The sequence below is a fragment of the Argopecten irradians genome, chromosome 3 (genome assembly GCF_041381155.1).
Source record: "Argopecten irradians isolate NY chromosome 3, Ai_NY, whole genome shotgun sequence".
In the NCBI taxonomy this organism is placed as follows: domain Eukaryota; kingdom Metazoa; phylum Mollusca; class Bivalvia; order Pectinida; family Pectinidae; genus Argopecten; species Argopecten irradians.
The window spans coordinates 53,225,510-53,248,117 of NC_091136.1; the positions used below are offsets into that span (position 1 = coordinate 53,225,510).

Sequence of the window (22,608 nt, forward strand, 5' to 3'; positions counted from 1 at the left end):
ATAATGCCAAATCAGCAAATCGAGAACTTTTACAGCCGCGATATTTAACAACTCTACAGTACGACTATTCTGACTACAGGTGTACCAGTTGTTCTCCGACTGTAACACGTGCATGCGCGTTTGACACAAACGTACTGTGTAGAATGCATGACGTAAGAGAGAACATAACATCTACTAAATATACTTACAACTCTTATATCTTATGAATGGGGGCAACTCATGTAAGCTGTATTTAGACTCTACATTTTGTACACGTGAACCTCACATGTAATCGCACGTGCACTTCCTTCGTAACCATCTTCATGAAGTGACTACATGCTATGAAGCAAACTTCCGTGTGACTTATGGCAGTATGTATGCATACCAGTATGCTGCACTGTGTATTTTATCCGCTCGTCCTCGTAACGGGGAGGCATGCAGCTATTGTGTCAATCTGTCTTGCAGTACGTCATCTTGTCTGGGATCAATTTCACGGCACTTCTTATCCCTTGTATTTTTGTCTTTTGTCACGCCACGAGTGATAGTTTTGGAAGGCAAGACTAAGGTGTTGCATTTCTGCGGTGGTCTCATCATTTGCGTTAAAATCAAATTATCACATAGTCAATCACGTTCGACTGAAATGAAATTTTGTCAAATTATCGTTTGCATAGGTCAGAACACATGGACAAAGAATGAGAAAAATGTTTAAACTTAAAAAAACAGTTATGGTGATTGTAAGTTATTAAAATCCAGAATTTTGAGAATTCGCGTTAGATACTCTTTACATCCATGAACACAATGAAAAATATTGACGAAAATGCTTACTTATTCGTTACATACATGGGATCAATGTTATGAAGAAGTGTTTATCTTTTATCAAATAGACTTTTGACATGCATAACAGGTTAGGCGAATTGCTCATTGCAACTATATCATTTTTACCAAATTAGCTTTATTTCATATAACGTTTGATCTTTTTACTTGCACAAAACATTACCTTATATCCATTACTTACATTGCTGCCAATGGGGATGAAATTAATGAAAATATCTGATAAGTATTTCAGTGTGCGATGGACAGAACTTTTTTTTTCATTTTACCCCTCCGACTTATTTATGTTCGAAGGACAGGAGAATGGGAACATGGATAATACGCGTATGGTTTAAAATATAAGAAAACACGACCGCCCTGTTTTGTCATGTGCTTCGTTATTTCAGGAAAAGAATAGGAAATCTAACACAGATTACATTGATTTTTAGTCAGAATTTTTATTTAAGCAACAATTTTTTCTAGTACCCATGCATACAAACACCAAGTTACAAGCACGGTGATGACAGGAGGATGCGTTGGCTGAACAGATGTGACTTTTTTTGTATTAAAAGATGTCAAAAAAGTGTTGTTATGGAGAGGCGAAGATGCGGATCAACGGTCGTTTTATCCTCGTGTTGCCAGGGGTGTCCTTGGGGAATTACGAGGCACGTCTTTGTGACTGGATCTGCATAATACCTGACAGAGAATTAAGGACACGTCCGGTGTGCCGTGTGATCACACGCGTTAAATCTCCATTATCGGGTACCGACAGGTGACCATCACAATCCGGACTACTCTCCACATTCCTCCACGTTCTTTTGTTTGTTGGATCTGGAACTGAATAAAGCTTCATGTAATGAGCAAATCTAGTGACATTTCTGCAAGCTTTTTAAACATTACTTTAGTGCAATTTGATTTTTTTTGTTCTACCTGTATCATCGTTAGTTATATGTCATTTATACACTTTTCCTGTTTGTAAATGTTGGCAAATAACAGTGTTGCACCAAATAGCCACTGTCGCGACGAGAAGAATGATTTAGGAGAAATTTTCAGCTACTTTGCTGGAGGCAGCGTTGTGAAAAATATTTCAAACTTTAACTTCACTATTTTTCTTGAAATTATTCTTACTATGTATCGATGGTAAGGCCTTCCTATGATACCTTTATAAGATATATTTTAAAGCCATAATTTGCATGTCATTGTCGAACAAAAATATACATTCTATAAGATTATAAATAATTGTTGGCAAACTGGCATGGTCATTTGGTTCAATTTCTTATGGGACACGCTAGTTGTGTATTTATTAACCCACCATCATCAGATGGAGGGCTATTCAAATCGCCTTTCGTCCGTGGTCCGTCCGTCCGTTAACAATTTTTCGCCCACCATCATCAGATGGTGGGCTATTCAAATCGCCCTGCGTCCGTGGTCCGTCGTCCGTCCGTAAACAATGCTTGTTATCACTATTTCTTAAAAACTGCTGCAGGGATTTTGTTCAAACTTCACATGGAGGGTCCCCTTGGTCCATATTGTGTACAGATTTTGAGGCTGATCGGAAAAACAAGATGGCCGCCAGGCAGCCATCTTGGATTTTGATAGTTAAAGTTTGTTATGGCTATTTCTCAGATAGTACTGAAGGGATCTGTCTCAAATTTCATATGTAGGTTCCCCTAGAGACCTAGTTGTGCATATTGCATTTTGGGACCGATCGATCAACAAGATGGCAGCCATCTTGGATTTTGTTATTCGAAGTTTGTTATCGCTATTTCTCAGAAAGTACTAGAGGGATCTGTCTCAAAATTCATATGTAGGTTCCCCTAGGGCCCTTGTTGTGCATATTGTGATTTGGGACCGATTGTTCAACAAGATTGCTGCCAGGCAGCCATCTTGGATTTTTATATTCAAAGTTTGTTATCGCTATTTCTCAGAAAGTATTGAATGGATCTTTCTCAAATTTCACATGTAGGTTCCCCTAGGGCCCTAGTTGTGCATATTGTGATTTGGGACCGATTGATCAACAAGATGGCCGCCAAGGAGTCATCTTGGATTTTGATAGTTGAAGTTTGTTACCGCTATTTCTCAAAAGGTACTGAAGCGATCTGTCTCAAATTTTATATGTAGTATGTTTGAAAAAGTTTAAAAAGTAGAGAAAAGATCCATCTTTCCTTTGTCAGATATAGATCATTCTTTGGTGGACGCCAAGATCCCTCTGGGATCTCTTGTTGTTACCGCTATTTCTCAGAAAGTACTGAAGGGATCTGTCTCAAAATGCATATGTAGGTTCCCCTAGGGCCCTAGTTGTGCATGTCGCATTTTGGGACCGATCGCTCAACAAGATGGCCGACCGGCAGCCATCTTTGATTTTGATAGTTAAAATTTGTTACTGCTATTTCTCAGTAAGTACTAAAGAGATGTTTCTTAAATTTCATATGTAGGTTCTACAAGGACCCTAGTAGTGCATATTGCATATGTGCATTGTGCATAGTGAACAAGAAGGCTGACCCGCGGCCATCTTAGATTTTGATAGTTTAATTTTGTTACCGCTCTTTCTCAAATTTCATATGTAGGTTCCCCTAGGACCCCAGTTATGCATAATACATTTCGGACCGATTGGTCAACAAGATCTTGGATTTTGATAGTTAAAGTTTGTTACCGCTATTTCTCAGAAAGTACTTAAGGGATGTTTCTCCAATGTCATATGTAATTTCCCCTAGGACCCTACTTTTGCATATTACAATTTGGGACAAATCGGTCAATCAGCGGCCATCTTGGATTTTGATAGTTAAAGTTTGTTACCTGCTTTTTCTCAGAAAGTACTGAAGGGATGTTTCTCAACTGTCATATGTAGATTCCCCTAGGACCCTAGTTGTGCATATTACTTTTTGGGACTGATCGGTGAATAAGATGGCCGACTGGCGGCCAGTCGGCCATCTTGAATTTTGATAGTTAAAGTTTGTTACCGCTATTTCTCAGAAAGTACTGAAGGGATCTTTTTCAAATGTCATATGTAGATTCCCCTAGGACCCTAGTTGTGCATATTGCATTTTTGGACTGATCGGCCGACAAGATGGCTGCCATGCAGCCATCTTGGATTTTGATAGTTATCGCTATTTGTCTGTAATAACTGAAGGGTAATCTCTCATATTTCATGCGTAATTACGCTTGGGCTTTAGTTGTGTGTAGTACCTTCAAATTTGGGACTGATTGGTCAACAAGATGGCCAACCTGTCGCCATCTTGGATTTCACTGCTGATTCTCAGAAAGCAAGAAAGCAATCTGTCTTAAATGTCATACGTTGTATATTTGAAAAAGTTTGAAAAGCAGGGAAAAGATTCTTCTTTCCATTGTCAGACATAGATCATTCTATGGTGGGCGCCAAGATCCCTCTGGGATCTCTTGTTATTATTATAGCGTACTTTTCGTACGTTTTTCAAACTTTACAGTCAGCTTGTGGTAACCTTGCAGAACTAAGATATAGTATTTACTGCTGTACACCTATGGCGATGGCGTCACATGTGGAACTCTTAAATATTGATATACAGGTATACTGATGGGGAAATATAAAGAGGTATTGTAAAAGTGCAAACAAATATTGTTAAGTATACTATATAACTAACCCAATTCTGGTAAACAAGCAACGGTTCAAGTTCATTATTCGAACCTGCCCAGCCATGTTCAAATATACCTACTGTTAACTGACCAATGTGCAAAGCAGAACGAAATGGTAGGGCACTTTGACATTTCGTCTTCTGGTTTGACGACGAAGACTTAAGAGCACGCAACACTACGTTGACATGATTGCGTAAATTGGCGCTGTCACATCTTACTATGATTCCGTGTAATGAGTGTCGGCAGCGCTCCTCCCGACGGAGGCCTTCTGTACAGGGAAATCACATCCAGGCATGCTATATACACATCTACGTAAACCACCCCTAATAAATCCCCGAGTAGCAAGGCGTGGAATGCCACCGCCACTACAATCACAACCATTCGATATCCAGAGCATCTTGTTCATTATGGTTATTTAAAAAATATTTTAAATATATTACACATAATACAGGTTTATTAAGCTTAAACAAAATACGTAATATACATATTTTTCGCTCTGAACATTTTTCTTTCCTTCCGGACAAAACATCCAACATGACCATCACGGCCTCTGAATGGCTCAAAAGATGTCGTTTCATTTATATTTTTGTGTGTGGATAAAACGTCGACAACACTCACTGTAAACACCAAACAAAATAGGACTCAAAATGACCACCTACGTCGGAGCATCTTATAGGTCCATTTGAGAAAGTGTTTTAGTGAACTCTTCATCACAACATACCTTCAAGTTATCAAGCTAAATAGAATGTTGAGTTGGCCCCCTGTGGATTGGCGTTCAGTAGAAATGGAGAGGGATGACTGTTTCATGTTTATCTGTTGTTAGTAAAATGTGGAGCGTGCTGTTCGGTGTCTTTGGTACCATGCATCAGAGAAAATACCCAGAAATACAGACATTCTCACACGGAACACATAGCAAGCATAAGATGGCGCTAGTTAATAATAGAACAAGCATTCATTGGATGATCCTAGTTATAAATGAACATCCAACCAACCGTGAAGTGATATCTTGTCTTTCCAGTTAATTATTTTAACTGTTTAGTACATCTATTACATGCCCTATAATAAACACGATAAAATATACATTCACGAATACAGAGGAACCCATATTTACCACTACTTTGACGACCACGAATTGTATTTTATAGTTACATATGACGCAACACTAACCAATAGAATCTTCATGTTACTGATATAGTCTGTAAAGCTTGAAATATGTCAAGGATGTCTGGGAATCTGACATTGTCGTCAAACAGACGCATGTGTACATGAAAGCGAACGAGCCTGATGGACGCAGGTGCTACGGCCACCCACGCGCCACGTTCGCAGCCTGTTCGGCAGCGTCAATAATCGTTTCTCTGAACGTTTCAATGGCTTCAGGCTGTCTTGACTGGATGCTAAATATTCCTGTTACAGAGATCCTTTATAGCCTTGTTAATTTGTAAGGCTTCCTATTGACTGTATCCCTCTAAGTCGATGACATTGTCTATCAATTTGGTTATATCGCTGGGTCATCAGTGTAATCTGGGTCATTTGTTACATCCAGGTCATCGATATTATGTAGGTCATGACTGATATCTGGGTCATTGATATCATATAGGTCATTGAAGGTACCTTCGTCTTCGTTACTTTTGTCTTGACTCCGTGGTTATACTGGTCGCTAATTGCAGCGCACATGGAATGTGAAGAGATGGCAATACCCAGAATTTACAGAAATACGGTTTTGCTACCTATTAGTATTACTGGGATATAAATCGAAAAATACCAAAAATGTAAATGAATAATTCCATGCTGAATTCCATGTTGATATTAACAAAATAAGCTATGTTTGTAGTACACGTACGTGTCTGGTGCGTATAAAAATGAGCATATCTCTATTATCAGTTTTAAATGTGCAAGTACAGCGAAATCATCGAGAATCGAAACTTTTTGTTCAGAATGATTCTGATTGTCATTCTGTCTTATCTCTAACATGATGTCAGAATTTCCAGGGTTCCAAACTCCTCCCGTAAATCACGTGCTTGTCTTGTAGTTCAATTGACAGTAAAACAGAAAGTTGGCAATTAATATTGTCGATAAACAAAGTGCGCGTGATCAAACGGGCGACGAGGGCGATAATAGAAGCGAGAGTGTGATGGGTTCGCGGAAACCCTGGTATGTCTAGTTTGACGGGTGTTTAGTTACGGATTTTCCCCGTCAAATAACTGATCATTAATATTCCAAGGCTTTTATCAGCTGATTGCTGTCGGATATTGGTCAATACATGGTATAGATAGGGCGCGAGTTCGGGACACTCGATCGATGTACTGATTCGGGCCAGCACAACATTTAATGCGCTGTCACGTTCCAGGGTTGTCGGTGGTGAATTTGTAGGCTAGATTCCGGAGTCTCCTGTGTCGTAGTGGCGAGGACGTGCCCCGGATGTGGCGGTGTTCGCATGGATACACGCTCCGGGTAACGGGCAACAACGTCACGTGCAGTAATCTTAGCTGGGACGGACACCCATGGACAGGCGCCATATGTCACTCTCGCTATCGTACACGTGTACTTTAAATCATCCTGTTACTGGTTTGAAACATGCGATTCAATATCAATAATTGTTGATGGAAAATAATCATTTAATGAATATATGAATGAAATCCGTATGACGACAACACTTTGACAAAGAAACACTAGTATTACGAATAACCTGAATATACAAAATTATTAATAGAGGTTAGTTCGGGTAAATTTCAGGAGACGCAAAATTAGAGCTACACAGATTCTACTTAAACAAAATAACATCAAATCCTTATCTTTACTGAACTAAGTCACATACTGTTCCCTGTATGGGTTTTCTTCTACAAATTTTTTATTGTACTTATCGTCTGTCATTAAACTGTTGAGCCCTTGACCGCTTCAATATAACCACATTCTGAACCCACAGCTAAGAAAAACTACATGATGTTTGCTTTATGACGAAACAAGGAAACTACGTACGCTTTTTGGAAATATGTGCTTTCTTTCGAGAAAACCATTTCATCATCGATGTTTTATTTTTGTAATCAATGAATTATTATGCTATCGTTACAGGTCATTTTGATATAGGCATCGTTATCTGTTCGCCACGAGAAGAAAATGTGGTATTGACACTTGCGTAAATAAAGTATTATTATCATCGGTTTGGCGTGATTCATGCCACAGAGTTTAGTTCTGCCAGGCAACAAGGCCATCCCAGACCTCCCCGGGCGTTAGGTCAATAGCAAACATATAAATAGTTTCAAATAAAGAGACATTTTAGGATCTAAATGAACGGAGCACTTTCCTAGCAACCAGTTGGCGATACTTGAATTGAGATCTGGGACAGGTGTTATGTGTTATAGGTACAAGTGGACACGGTATCAGCCATGGCTTACTATTGTTTACAGTAGATAGTCACTTCCGTTGGTTGGTAGTAAGGCGGAGCCAAACGTCTAACCGCCGGGCCAGTTGTCCGTCAGTAACGTGTACGTCCGTTCGGGTCTTTGCAAGGATTAGATAGACCAGATACGTATCATTTTGGACTTTAAAAGGCATTGGCCGTTTACTTCATACACTGTTAAAGCTGACAGTCATAAATAAATTGCAAATTTCAGCGCAAAGAAGTCATCAAAGTACTGCTGAAATAAGTCAAAATGTCACTATAATGGCACGTATGACGACTAGGTTTGCCAGGAGAATGGCGAGATGTTAAGCAACACTTTGGGGCAATATGTCAAAAGTACATTATGTAATCCTTTGTTGCCAATGCAATGAGGCGAACCATTTTGTGTAATAAACACGCAAGTCAGAAAAAACTGTTTTACTTCATCAGCTTATTAATGATTTCGATGAAAGGTCAACTTAGGTCTAAGCCTTATGCTTATTATGTGTATCTGGGTTTGCTTTTGTACCTATTTCACGATTCGACTTTTTATGGTGGTAAGAATACGTCAACAGCAAAAACTAACTGGCCATCTGACTAATTGCGTTTCCATGTTTCTGTAACGAAATTCTTTCCACTACTAACGGCAGGTCTTACGAACCAATGGTTTCATGTCGCTATGACGAATTTCGTCCCATTGCATGTTGGCGGGTATACCGATATGTCTGGTTTTATCATGGCGAGGTTTGCTGATATTTCAATATATGAGTAGTGTGGTGTTTGCGATATATCGAAATAGTGATTTTCTTTATATCAAGTGAAGTAAAATGTAGCCCGAATTTAATATCTGCAACAAGCAAGGTGTTTCAGCAAAAAATGGATGAATGTTGGTTGTAACGCTAGCCTGGTATCTTGGTATACCCATAATGCTTCGCGCACATTATAGGTCAGCTGGGGTACCAAGCTAGTTGTAACGCGTCCTATAGGCCTATGTAACGTCACGCCGACGTTTGTACATGGTCATTGCCGCTCACGTTCATGTACAAATTTTCTATTTGAAATAAGTTGTGTTTTAAACCTTTTTAATACTATTAAGCCGCGCTGTATGGGTATTCGTAAGAAAGATCGTGACCGATACATTATTTCTGTGAACTGTCACAAACATCCGAGCCTTTATTTTGATCCCTGACAGACTAGGATGTTTGGCCTCTCGGATTTGTGGACTTCCTCAGTTTGTCCTAGATGTTATATTACAATCTAAAGCGATGACACCTTCCCGTGCCCGTGTTATTGTTCTCGTCCCACCCCTTTCACTTCCGTCGCTCTATTTTGAGTTGCCGGGTAACAGAACAATGACCATGCGACTTGTGTCTTTGTTAAAACGATGTGTAACATTAGTACCTATCTTCATCACGGTGAAGATGCTATTTTAGACATTTGTCATGATTTGCAGCACGTGAGTGGATGCTGTCTGTATCAAAGATGATGGATTCCATCTCCGACTCTTTAAAAAACTATTACAGAACGCTCCTATGTCGGGCTGCAACCAAAATATTCTACGTATTTTATATTTTGAATGAAATGTTATTTTAAAACCGACATTGAAATAAATGACAGCGACACGTTTGAAGATATAGTCTTGTGACTTTTAGGGTTTCAAGTGCTAGGCCTACCAATTCCTTCGCACATGCAGTATGCTGGAATGAAGTCTATTCGTCCGTCCGTCCGTTTGTTTGTCTGTTGAAGACCAGACAATAACCTGAGAATGGATTCGTCGATTTTATTGAAACTTCATACAATCGTAGTTTATGAAATAATATAGTTTGGGATTGAATTTAGGTTCAAAAAGTCAGTTAAAGAGGTCAATGTTGTACTAAAAATAAAATGTTTTTTTTCCAAACTGCGGTTTCCCGACAATAACTTGAGAAAGGATGGATGGAATTTGTAGACACTTCATACAGTCTTAGCGTATGGGATAATACAATTTTGGATTGAATATGGGGATTAAGGCCAACTACACTGGTCACTGTTACTGAAAATATATCAGTTTTCCCACATATTGATAACGCAAACTATCGAATTTGAGATCAGAAGTTCAACCTCAAAGATTATTGTTACTAAAATCAATTTAGTATGTCAAATCCTTTGAAGATGGACTTATTGAAAACAAAACAAAAAACACATGCAAAGCATAGAAATAACTTTATGATAAAAGTTTCAGAATTGTTGGGTCAATGTCATTGTTGCTATTTATAGAAAATCATGGTCTGGTCAAATCATTTTCTGTTCTTATTTTTTCACCAAATTGCATATTTTTCAGTATTTAAATATCTAGGATGTCACCAATGTTATGATTGTCAAGTTATTCAATTTATTTTCACTGCTCAGATTGTAGTTGCAAATTGTACATTGGATCTGGGGCTAGTTGGAGTTTGATGGTCAAGGCTTAAGGTTATAGTCACTGTAATTGTTTTATGGATCTGCAAAGGACATGCATTGCTTCAGCAATACTACTCAGATTGCATGTTGCAATAAGTCAATAATTTTGGTTGACTTTTAAGGTCTACATATTTCTGCATTCCAAAATGCCCATCAAGAGCATATTTGACAAGACAAAATACCTGTTTTGTATGAGTGTCTGAAGGTGGAAGTTTTGAGAGCAGCATGATTACTTTGAAAAGTTTACTAGTTAGTAGGTTACATGCTGTCTGATTTATCCTGCAGATGTATAAGACATTAGTTAGTACAGTGTGTGATTATGTTTTGGTTAATTCTGAAGGAACATTCCCTCTTAAATACCATCAGGATAATAAAACAAATGAAATATATTATTTCCAGGTCATGCACCTCTGTTTAAGTCATTTATTTTATGTATTATCACACAGAGTTGGTATGTTTAACAGAAAAAAATTCACAGACTGGACATTAATTGTTTACTCCACCTTTATTATATGCAGGCACATGTGTTCTTATCACAAATATGTTTGTATGAATATTAATATCAGGTTTAACAAAGATCAGTCCCAATATGGATTTCATGTTGATAAAAAATTAAAACCAAACACTTTATATTTCTTTTTTTTATATAGGCCATCTTCTAAGTACTTGCTTGACATTACTTTTTGCTCTGAAGACTAATGGATATTGTCATTACAACTATGAATTTTAAATTTGTTTGCATGTGCATGAAATACATTTTGTTTTCTTCAAGTTTCCAATGGTTTTTTGTGATCTTGATGGTAGAATATCCCTATCCTTCATATCCACATATGAAAGAGTATTTTTCTCTTGTTCCTTGAAGTTTTATTGCTATTATACAATTATGATATCCCGCCTTTTTAAAATAAGTTTAAGGAAAATTGGAACTACAAGTTAGTTCTCCATACATGAAAAAAATATCTTATCCCTGGGTTGTGACTCCCTGTGTGACCATCAAGAGAATGACAGATTCATCTTTTCCTTAAAGATGCTCCACCGCCGACAGAGCATACATGATGTTCATCATTTGAACAATAATTGGTGTTTAATCGTGTATATATATGTATAATTAACACACAAAAAATATATAAAATAATTTACTTCGCCTTTGGTGTATGCGCAATCAGGACTTCATTCCATATAGGATATAGTGGCACGGAATTTTTTTGGGATGCAATTAATTATTTTTTATATTTTTAAAGATGCTCCACCGCCGACAGAGCATAAATGATATAAATCATTTGAACAATAATTGGTGTTTAATCGTGTACATATATGCCTAATTAACACAAAAAATAATATAAAATAATTTATTTCACCTTTGGTGCATGCGCAATCAGTACTTCATTCCATATAGGATATAGTGTCACGGAATTTTTTCGGGATGCAATTAATTATTTTTCATATTTTTAACTTGAAGTAAAATTAGAAGTTCAAACTTTTCAATGGTGATAATGGTGTAAAGTAAGTTACTTTTGTAACTGAAGAAAAATACTAAATCGTCTGCTCCTGTTTTTGATAGTGAAAAAATACCATTTGTCAGCGGTGGAGCATCTTTAACTTGAAGTAAAATTAGAAGCTCAAACATTTCAATGGTGGTAATGGTGTAAAGTAAATAACTTTTGTAAAAGAAGAACAATACTAAATCGTCTGCTCCGGTTTTTGATAGTGAAAAAATACCATTTGTCAATGGTGGAGCATCTTTAACAACCATTGATAATCTTGCAGTATGGTTACAAATGGTCCTTGGGACAAAAACTTCACTGCATCACATATGTGTATTATATATCTTGATATAAACTTGCTCTGGGTCCCATTTGCTGCTGCTTGTTTGTAGTTACAAATTTATTTGATTTGGTATTGTAATGGTTGTGGTGATCACTATCATTTATTCATTATCCAATTACTTAATCTTGATTTGATTGGTATTCTTCAGGCAAGCTCATCATGAAAGGTCAAGGTCAAAATCCCCTAATGTCAAAAAGGCAGAGAAATTGGTGCAGGAGTTATCAGAACTTAAGGACCAGATGACAGATCTTGTTTTTGTAAGTATCGAGCTGTGATCCGATGAAGTGTTCTGAATGAGGATATTTCTTTAAAATAATTAATTGCGTCCTGAAAAAAGTTCATGGCACTATGCCCCATATGGAATTAAGTTATGATTATGCATGCATCAAAAGCAAACTGAATGCATTTTTGTGTTAATTAGACACATATAAACACGATTATAAATCAGCTATTGTTCAAATGATGGGTATCGTTTATAGTCTGTCGGTGATGGAGCATCTTTAAGTAGATTAATGTGCAATAACTATAAATAGTTAGATTCTTGCTGAGCAGAAAATCTGTTAACATTTTTCATGATTCTGTACACCCGTCATTTGAGATCTACTTCTGATACTTTGGGTAATGGTGTGAAAATGATATTGATTATGGAAAAAGAGAATGCCAGCACTAATCATATTTTGTAACTTAACTATACATATATGTTACTTAGCAACCTGCTTATATTTAACACAGGATGTCAACAACTCTGCTGGGAAGAAAGACAAACTCACAATGGTAAGGTTGTAAATACAATGTAGAAGATAATACATTGTAAAGGACAGGAAACTCTTAGAATATGCATGCTAGGGCACATGAGAACTGTAGTCATATCCAAAAACATGTATGCTAGGGCACATGAGAACTGCAGACATATCCAAAAATATGTATGCTTTGGCACATGAGAACTGCAGACATATCCAAGAATATGTATGCTAGGGCACATGGGAACTGCAGACATATCCAAGAATATGTATGCTAGGGCACATGAGAACTGTAGACATATCCAAGAATATGTATGCTAGGGCACATGAGAACTGCAGACATATCCAAGAATATGTATGCTTTGACACATGAGAACTGCAGACATATCCAAGAATATGTATGCTAGGACACATGAGAACTGCAGACATATCCAAGAATATGTATGCTACTTGCACATGGGACTGTAGATATATCCAAGAATATGTATGCTAGGGCACATGAGAACTGCAGACATATCCAAGAATATGTATGCTAGGGCACATGAGAACTGTAGACATATCCAACAAACATGTATGCTTTGGCACATGAGAACTGCAGACATATCCAAGAATATGTATGCTAGGGCACATGGGAACTGCAGACATATCCATGCTTTGGCACATGAGAACTGCAGACATATCCAAGAATATGTATGCTAGGGCACATGAGAACTGTAGACATATCCAAGAATATGTATGCTAGGGCACATGAGAACTGTAGACATATCCAAGAATATGTATGCTAGGGCACATGAGAACTGCAGACATATCCAAGAATATGTATGAGGGCACATGGAACTGAATCAAGACCAAGAATATGTATGCTAGGGCACATGGGAACTACAAACATATCCAAGAATATGTATGCTTTGGCACATGAGAACTGCAGACATATCCAAGAATATGTATGCTAGGGCACATGAGAACTGTAGACATATCCAAGAATATGTATGCAAGGGCACATGAGAACTGTAGACATATCCAAGAATATGTATGCTAGGGCACATGAGAACTGCAGACATATCCAAGAATATGTATGCTAGGGCACATGAGAACTGCAGACATATCCAAGAATATGTATGCTAGGGCACATGAGAACTGCAGACATATCCATGAGACATTAACTTCCAAGAATATATGCTAGGGCACATGAGAACTGTAGACATATCCAAGACATACATGTATGCTAGGGCACATGAGAACTGCAGAATATCCAAGAATCCAAGAATATGTATGCTAGGGCACATGGGAACTGTAAACATATCCAAGAATATGTATGCTATGGCACATGAGAACTGCAGACATATCCAAGAATATGTATGCTAGGGCACATGAGAACTGCAGACATATCCAAGAATATGTATGCTAGGGCACATGAGAACTGTAGACATATCCAAGAATATGTATGCTAGGGCACATGAGAACTGCAGACATATCCAAGAATATGTATGCTAGGGCACATGAGAACTGTAGACATATCCAAGAACATGTATGCTAGGGCACATGAGAACTGCAGACATATCCAAGAATATGTATGCTAGGGCACATGAGAACTGCAGACATATCCAAGAATATGTATGCTAGGGCACATGAGAACTGCAAACATATCCAAGAATATGTATGCTTGGCACATGAGAACTGCAGACATATCCAAGAATATGTATGCTAGGGCACATGGAACTGTAAAACATATCCAACAAACATGAATTATGCTTGGGCACATGAGAACTGCAGACATATCCAAGAATATGTATGCTAGGGCACATGAGAACTGTAAAACATATCCAACAAACATGTATGCTAGGGCACATGAGAACTGCAGACATATCCAAGAATATGTATGCTAGGGCACATGGGAACTGTAAACATATCCAACAAACATATTATTGCTAGGGCACATGAGAACTGCAGACATATCCAAGAATATGTATGCTAGGGCACATGAGAACTGTAAATATATCCAAGAATATGTATGCTAGGGCACATGGGAACTGTAGACATATCCAAGAATATGTATGCTAGGGCACATGAGAACTGTAGACATATCCAAGAATATGTATGCTTGGGCACATGAAACTGTAGACATATCCAAGAACATGTATGCAGGGCACATGAGAACTGTAAACATATCCAACAAACATGTATGCTAGGGCACATGAGACTGTAGATATATCCAAGAATATGTATGCTAGGGCACCTGAGAACTGTAGACATATCCAAGAATATGTATGCTAGGGCACATGGGAACTGTAAACATATCCAACAAACATTTATGCTAGGGCACATGAGAACTGCAGACATATCCAAGAATATGTATGCTAGGGCACATGAGAACTGTAGATATATCCAACAAACATGTATGCTAGGGCACATGAGAACTGCAGACATATTCAAGAAATGTATGCTAGGGCACATGAGAACTGTAAACATATCCAACAAACATGTATGCTAGGGCACATGAGAACTGCAGACATATCCAAGAATATGTATGCTAGGCACATGAGAACTGTAGATTATCCAACAAACATGTATGCTAGGGCACAGAAACTGTAGAATATCAAATATGTATGCTAGGGCACATGAGAACTGTAAACATATCCAACAAAATGTATGCTAGGGCACATGAGAACTGCAGACATATCCAAGAATCCAAGAATATGTATGCTAGGGCACATGACAACTGCAGACATATCCAATGATGATATGTATGCTAGGGCACATGACAACTGCAGAAGCTCAAAATTGGTTTGGTTTGATTAGGTTAATAACATCCTATTAACAGCCAGCTTGGTGGAGAAAACCGGAATACTTTGAGAAAATCCACCAACCAGCAGTCAGTACCTTGACAGTATACAAAAACTCATGATTTTAAGGATGTAGGACTGTTTGTTTTACAAAAACTCACTATAGTATGGTTTTCCAAATAGGTGTTTTCCTAGAGGTGAAATTCAGATTTTAGCCCAGTTGTTGGACAGCATGTTATCTCCATCACTAAGTTCAATATCTAGGTCACCTGTCCAACCAGCTTTATCGTCCCCTCCTACATCATCTGTGTCGCTAAGTGAGATTACGTGATGTCCTACAATATTTCCACCTATCTATATCTAAAACCTCCTGATAGGTTTGTACATGATGATTTTTATCAGCATATATATACCACATTGAAATAACCATGGGATTATTGAAAACTGATTTACATAGTTTATATATTATTAAATTTGTATGACCATAAGTAAATAAGAAAGTAAATTAGAAAATAAAGCAGTTAAAAAGACTGAGTCAGGTTTTATATCAGTAAGACATTTATCTGATTTCATACTCTCATTTTGTGTGTGATGTTTGTAATAATGTGTAGATAATGAATTGAGGTATACATTGTATGATATATTGTATTGAGGTATACATTGTATGATATAATATTTGAGGTATACATTGTATGATATTATGTATTGAGGTATACATTGTATGATGTAAATTATTGAGGTATACATTGTATGATGTAATTGTATTGAGGTATACATTGTATGGATGTATTGATATATTGATGTATAATGTATTGTATACATTGAATGAATATTGTATTGAGGTATACATTGTATGATATAATGTATTGAGGTATACATTGTATGATATTATGTATTGAGGTATACATTGTATGATATAATGTATTGAGGTATACATTGTATGATATATTGTATTGAGGTATAACATTGTATGATATATGATAATGTATTGATGGTAGGGTATACATTGTGATGATATAATGTATTGAGGTATACATTGTATGATATAATGTATTGAGGTATACATTGTATGATATATTGTATTGAGATATACATTCTATGATATATTGTATTGAGGTATACATTGTATGATATTATGTATTGAGGTATACATTGTATGATATATTGTATTGAGGTATACATTGTATGATGTAATGTATTGAGGTATACATTATACATTGTATGATATAATGTATTGAGGTATACATTGTATGATATTATGTATTGAGGTATACATTGTATGATATAATGTATTGAGGTATACATTGTATGATATAATGTATTGAGGTATACATTGTATGATATAATGTATTGAGGTATACATTGTATGATATAATGTATTGAGGTATACATTGTATGATATATATATTGAGGTATAATGTTATTGAGGTATAACATTGTATGATATAATGTATTGAGGTATACATTGTATGATATTATGTATTGAGGTATACATTGTATGATATAATGTATTGAGGTATACATTGATGAATATGTACTTGTATTGAGGTATACATTGTATGATATTAATGTATTGAGGTATACAATGCTTGAAATAATGAATTGAGGTAAACATTGTATGATATAATGTATTGAGGTATACATTGTATGATATAATGTATTGAGGTATACATTGTATGATATAATGTATTGAGGTATACATTGTATGATATAATGTATTGAGGTATACATTGTATGATATAATGTATTGAGGTATACATTGTATGATATAATGTATTGAGGTATACATTGTATGATATAATGTATTGAGGTATACATTGTATGATATAATGTATTGAGGTATACATTGTATGATATAATGTATTGAGGTATACATTGTATGATGTAATGTATTGAGGTATACATTGTATGATATAATGTATTGAGGTATACATTGTATGATAAAATGTATTGAGGTATACATTGTATGATATAATGTATTGAGGATATACATTGTATGATATATTGTATTGAGATATACATTGTATGATATATTGTATTGAGGTATACATTGTATGATATATTGTATTGAGGTATACATTGTATGATATATATGTATTGAGGTATACATTGTATGATATAATGTATTGAGGTATACATTGTATGATATAATGTATTGAGGTATACATTGTATGATGTAATGTATTGAGGTATACATTGTATGATATAATTATTGAGGTATACATTGTATGATATAATGTATTGAGGTATACATGTATTATATGTATTGAGGTAACATTGTATGATTAATGTATTGAGGTATACATTGTATGATATAATGTATTGAGGTATACATTGTATGATATATAATGTATTGAGGTATACATTGTATGATATAATGTATTGAGGTATACATTGTATGATGTAATGTATTGAGGTATACATTGTATGATATAATGTATTGAGGTATACATTGTATGATGTAATGTATTGAGGTATACATTGTATGATATAATGTATTGAGGTATACATAATGTATTGATATACATTGTATGATATAATTGAGGTATACATTGTATGATATATGTATTGAGGTATACATTATGTATGAGGTATACATGTATGATATATAATATTGAGGTATACATTGTATGATATAATGTATTGAGGTATACATTGTATGATATAATGTATTGAGGTATACATTGTATGATATATGTATTGAGGTATACATTATATGATATAATGTATTGAGATATACATTGTATGATATATTGTATTGAGGTATACATTGTATGATATATTGTATTGTAGAGGTATACATTGTATGATATATTGTATTGAGGTATACATTGTATGATATAATGTATTGAGGTATACATTGTATGATGTAATGTATTGAGGTATACATTGTATGAATATAATTATTGAGGTATACATTGTATGATGTAATGTATTGAGGTATACATATGTATGATATGAGGTATACATAGTATGAGGTATACATTGTATGAGATATAATGTATTGAGGTATACATTGTATGAATGTAATGTATTGAGGTATACATTGTATGATATATGTATTGAGGTAATACATTGTATGATATAATGTATTGAGGTATACATTGCATGATATAATGTATTGAGGTATACATTGGATGATATATAATGTATTGAGGTATACATTATATGATATAATGTATTGAGGTATACATTGTATGATATAATGTATTGAGGTATACATTGTATGATATAATGTATTGAGGTAAACATTGTATGATATAATGTATTGAGGTATACATTGTATGATATAATGTATTGAGGTATACATTGTATGATATAATGTATTGAGGTATACATTGTATGATATAATGTATTGAGGTATACATTGTATGATATAATGTATTGAGTATACATTGTATGATATAATGTATTGAGGTATACATTGTATGATATAATGTATTGAGGTATACATTGTATGATGTAATGTATTGAGGTATAACATTGTTATGATATATGAATTGATATATTGTATGTATATAAATGTATTGAGGTATACATTGTATAATATAATGTATTGAGGTATACATTGTATGATGTATAATGTATTGAGGTATACATTGTATGATATAATGTATTGAGGTATACATTGTATGATGTAATGTATTGAGGTATACATTGTATGATATAATGTATTGATAGGTATACATTGTTTGATATAATGTATTGAGGTATACATTGTATGATATAATGTATGAGGTATAAATTGTATGATATAATGTATTGATGTATACATTGTATGATATAATGTATTGAGGTATAACATTGTATGATATAATGTATTGAGGTATACATTGTATGATATAATGTATTGAGGTATACATTGTATGATATAATGTATTGAGGTATACATTGTATGATATAATGTATTGAGGTAAACATTTATGATATATGTATTGAGGTATACATTGTATGATATAATGTATTTAGGTATACATTGTATGATGTAATGTATTGAGGTATACATTGTATGATGTAATGTATTTAGGTATACATTGTATGATATAATGTATTGAGGTATACATTGTATGATATATTGTATTGAGGTAAACATTGTATGATGTAATGTATTGAGGTAACATTGTATGATATAATGTATTGAGGTATACATTGTATGATATAATGTATTGAGGTATACATTGTATGATATAATGTATTGAGGTATACATTGTATGGATATAATGTATTGAGGTATACATTGTATGATATAATGTATTGAGGTATACATTGTATGATATAATGTTATTGAGGTATACATTGTATGATATAATGTATTGAGGTATACATTGTATGATATAATGTATTGAGGTATACAATGTATTATTAATGTATTTAGGTATACATTGTATGATAGAATGTATTGAGGTATACATGTATGATATAATGTATTGATGTATAAATTATATGATATAAGGTATTGAGGTTTACATTGTATGATATAATGTATTGAGGTATACATTGTATGATATAATGTATTGAGGTATACATTGTATGATATAATGTATTGAGGTATACATTGTATGATATAATGTATTGAGGTATACATTGTATGATATAATGTATTGAGGTATACATTGTATGATATAATGTATTGAGTATACATTGTATTGAGGTATCATTGAGTTAATGTTGAGTATACATTGTATGATATAATGTATTGAGGTATACATTGTATTAATATATGTATTATGTATGAGGTATACATTGTATGATATAATGTATTGAGGTATACATTGTATGATTAATGTATTGAGGTATACATTGTATGATATAATGTATTGAGGTATACATTGTATGATATAATGTATTGAGGTATACATTGTATGATATAATGTATTGAGGTATACATTGATATATATGTAATGTATTGAGGTATAATTGTATGATATAATGTATTGAGGTATACATTGTATGATATAATGTATTGAGGTATACATTGTATAATGTAATGTATTGAGGTATACATTGTATGATATATGTATTGAGGTATACAAATGTATTGATGTAATGATTGAGTATACATTGTATGATATAATGTATTGAGGTATACATTGTATGATGTAATGTATTTGAACATTGTATATATATGTATGAGTATACATTGTATGATTAATGTATTGAGGATACATTGTATGATATAATGTATTGAGTATACATTGTATGATATAATGTATTGAGGTATACATTTATGATAATTGAGCATTGTATGATATATGTATTGAGGTATACATTGTATGATATAATGTATTGAGTATATTGTATGATATAATGTATTGAGGTATACATTGTATGATGTAATGTATTGAGGTATACATTGTAATTAATATGTATTATGTAATGAATTGAGGTATACATTGTATGATATAATGTATTGAGGTATACATTGTATGATATAATGTATTGGTATAATGTGTATTGTAACATGTTGAGAATGATGTATTGAGGTATGCCTTGTATGATGTTATGTATTGAGGTAAACATTGTATGATAATGTATTGAGGTATACATTGTATGATGTTATGTATTGAAGTATGCCTTGTATGATGTTATTTTATTGAGGTATACATTGTATGATGTAATGTATTGACGTATACATTGTATGATTATAATGTATTGAGGTATACATTGTATTATGTAATGTATGATGTATACATTGTATTATATAATGTATTGAGGTAAACATTGTATGATATGATGTATTGAGGTATACATTGTATGATATAATGTATTGAGGTATACATTGTATGATATTATGTATTGAGGTAAACATTGTATGATATGATGTATTGAGGTATACAATGTATTTTATAATGTATTGAGGTATACATTGTATGTATGAGTATAAGGTATTGAGGTAAACATTGTATGATGTGATGTATTGAGGTATACCTTGTATGATGGTCATTCTAGTTCTGATTGGTAGCTGATTATGTAATTTTGCTGTTGAAGGTGGAGCCACCATCTCACGGGAAGACTGCCGAGGAAATCCTGGGTCCATCCCCACTCGACCCATATCTGGTAAATTATAATTTCAACAACACTTGTTTCAAAAGCTCTTTGTAAAAGAAATGAATATTGTAAACAAATATTTAGTTTACTTTCAAAGGCAAAGCCTGCAAATTTAATTAATCCTTGCCCCTTCACTATTCGACTTTCTATTAAAAACGAATACTTCAAACTGTAACTTGATGATTGTAATATGTGCATTGAATTAAGCTTCATATACAAATCCCTTTTTCCGGTACAAGGAGACTCACATTAAACACATAAGAATAAACCGTTTCTTAAACTGAAATAAATAATCAAACATTTAAAGGCTTCCATACCTCTTTTAAAAACTGTGCAGAAATCAATTGCATTGAAGCAGCCGTTTAGTTTTACAAGGATGGCAAGTTGTTGGGGTGATCAGTACCGATTGGACCCGAGTAAGAGATCTATTATTGAGAGGTTGCATGAGACAAAACAATTCCAGCTGTGTTGTGCACCAGCACAGAGCTTGGGCAGGAAATTGCCACTTTAGTTGGTACTGATGGGACCATGGACGGAGTGTGGGATGGACCGTTTCCCTGTCTTATGGTCATCAACGTCTGCTCTCACCAGTGTTTCTCTGTGCCACTGAGAAACATCATATTGCATGTCGAGACATTGTACATTTCGTGAGCAGGCATCCCATTGTGGGACACGATCACGCACATTCTCAGTTATTGCACGCGTAAACAAATAATGAAGGCTAGCTATTGGAAGACGCACTTCCTGTACCTTGCCGCTGTCCAACACTTTTGTTACTGTTTCCACATTGATGAATTTATAACATGCAAAATGGAAATGGAGAGTTTGATGACAGTCATCAATTTCTCTTTTATTCTCCCTAGGGAAGCTTCAGATTCAATGGGATTCACTGGGTTTTATTGTTTCTCCATATTGTTGTAGTTACTGTTAGAAGACAGCCACCACACAGTTAGTGGTTGTCATTAGGAGAACTTGATAGCAATATCTACTATAT

General features: G+C 34.6%; 1 protein-coding gene and 1 long non-coding RNA gene across 3 annotated transcripts in view; one reads left to right on the forward strand and one right to left on the reverse strand.

Annotated features, from left to right (window-relative positions):
* Positions 1 to 22,608, forward strand: part of LOC138319035 (TALPID3 protein-like) — a 73,736-nt gene that overhangs the window by 33,741 nt on the left and 17,387 nt on the right. For both annotated transcript variants that reach the window (XM_069261921.1, XM_069261920.1), the window contains exons 9-11: positions 12,192 to 12,300; positions 12,776 to 12,817; positions 21,555 to 21,623. In XM_069261921.1, the coding sequence (XP_069118022.1) occupies positions 12,192 to 12,300; positions 12,776 to 12,817; positions 21,555 to 21,623 (220 nt within the window). The remainder of the gene's footprint in view (positions 1 to 12,191; positions 12,301 to 12,775; positions 12,818 to 21,554; positions 21,624 to 22,608) is intronic.
* LOC138319038 (uncharacterized) lies at positions 1,279 to 22,285 on the reverse strand. Its single transcript, XR_011207944.1, has 3 exons — positions 21,932 to 22,285; positions 21,495 to 21,620; positions 1,279 to 1,626 (listed from the first exon to the last, which is right to left on the reverse strand). It is a non-coding gene; the product is annotated as an uncharacterized lncRNA (long non-coding RNA).